This window comes from Cystoisospora suis, assembly GCF_002600585.1.
Source record: "Cystoisospora suis strain Wien I chromosome Unknown contig_6076, whole genome shotgun sequence".
In the NCBI taxonomy this organism is placed as follows: domain Eukaryota; phylum Apicomplexa; class Conoidasida; order Eucoccidiorida; family Sarcocystidae; genus Cystoisospora; species Cystoisospora suis.
The window spans coordinates 944-2057 of NW_027158865.1; the positions used below are offsets into that span (position 1 = coordinate 944).

Genomic DNA, 1114 nt, shown 5'->3' on the forward strand with positions numbered 1-1114 from the left:
CCACTGAACGATTACAGGCCTACCCGCTCGACATCGCTGATAACACTTCTCAGGCTCAACTGGTGGTCTCCCCCCTTCGGTTACTTCGAGTGGCGTCAGTTACTCGCACTTGCAGTGGTGCCGACCCCCTTTCTACCATGTGTAAGAAAGCTGCTCCGTGCGGTAGTTCTGACCGGGAGCCACCCCAGCGCCACAGGTTACTGATCCGCGGACCTACCTATCATCTATCACGACAGAAGTAGTTTCTCGGCTTCCTTGCGAAGAAGGCCTCTCCTGTTCCGAGACTGTCGTTTGGAGCCAGTCGGCATGAGAATCTGGAGAATAGCTAATTGACCGAGGAGCACCTCATACTGCGCAGAGAATTCGAGCACCCTACTGTCAGAGTGAGAAGAGCCCAAACAGCAAGCAGTGTGAACTCGACTCTAGCTCGAGGGAGTCCACCCATGCCCCCCGTCCGGAAGTTTGCTGAATGCGTCCGCCGTTGGTCTGTGAGTAATCAAGCGGGGTTGGTTGTGCAGCTTGCTCTAGTATCTCCCCACGATTCATGAAATCGAATCGACCGCAGTGGTAAAACACGATAGAAAGAGCACTGAAACAAGTCAGAACGTTGACTGGCAACTAAGATGCTGAGGCTTTTGTCCGCCTCCGTCTCCGGTAAGCCTTCTGTTATAAAGTGCAAGACCCCGTCACAAATTCGCGTCGGCTTCCTTGCTCCTCCCGTTCTTGTTCTTGGATGCCCATGTTGGCCCGCCACGAAATGCCCGCGTGGGGAGAAGCGTTGCGCGCAGTCCTGCAGTCTCCAACTGGGCTACCCTCTATGATGGGGTCACCCGGCCGTTGCTGACTGGTACACTAGGCGACGAAATCTAGGCACAGCTTTTCACGATCAAGCTGTTTCAAGACAAGGGAAAGACGCTTTCCAACTAGTGCGACAAATCTCCCCGCCCCTGCCTACTCCCGGTCACTGTCCTCAGCCGTCTTCGCTTCTTCTGTTGAAAGTCGCTACTTTTTGCCATCGTCGCACCAGTGCTGGACTTACGAGGTTCGTGCACGTGATTGCTGCCGGAGCTCAAGTCAGAATCGAATTGAACTACCAAGGTTCGCGCCGTTCCCC

General features: G+C 54.7%; 1 protein-coding gene across 1 annotated transcript in view; it reads right to left on the reverse strand.

Annotated features, from left to right (window-relative positions):
• Nucleotides 1-472: 472 nt before the first annotated feature.
• CSUI_009808 (uncharacterized protein) overlaps nt 473-1114 on the reverse strand; it is a 1618-nt gene continuing 976 nt past the window's right edge. Inside the window, exon 3 of the mRNA XM_068069917.1 lies at nt 473-1059. Coding sequence (XP_067918107.1) covers nt 971-1059 — 89 coding nt within the window. The 3' untranslated portion in view covers nt 473-970. The remainder of the gene's footprint in view (nt 1060-1114) is intronic.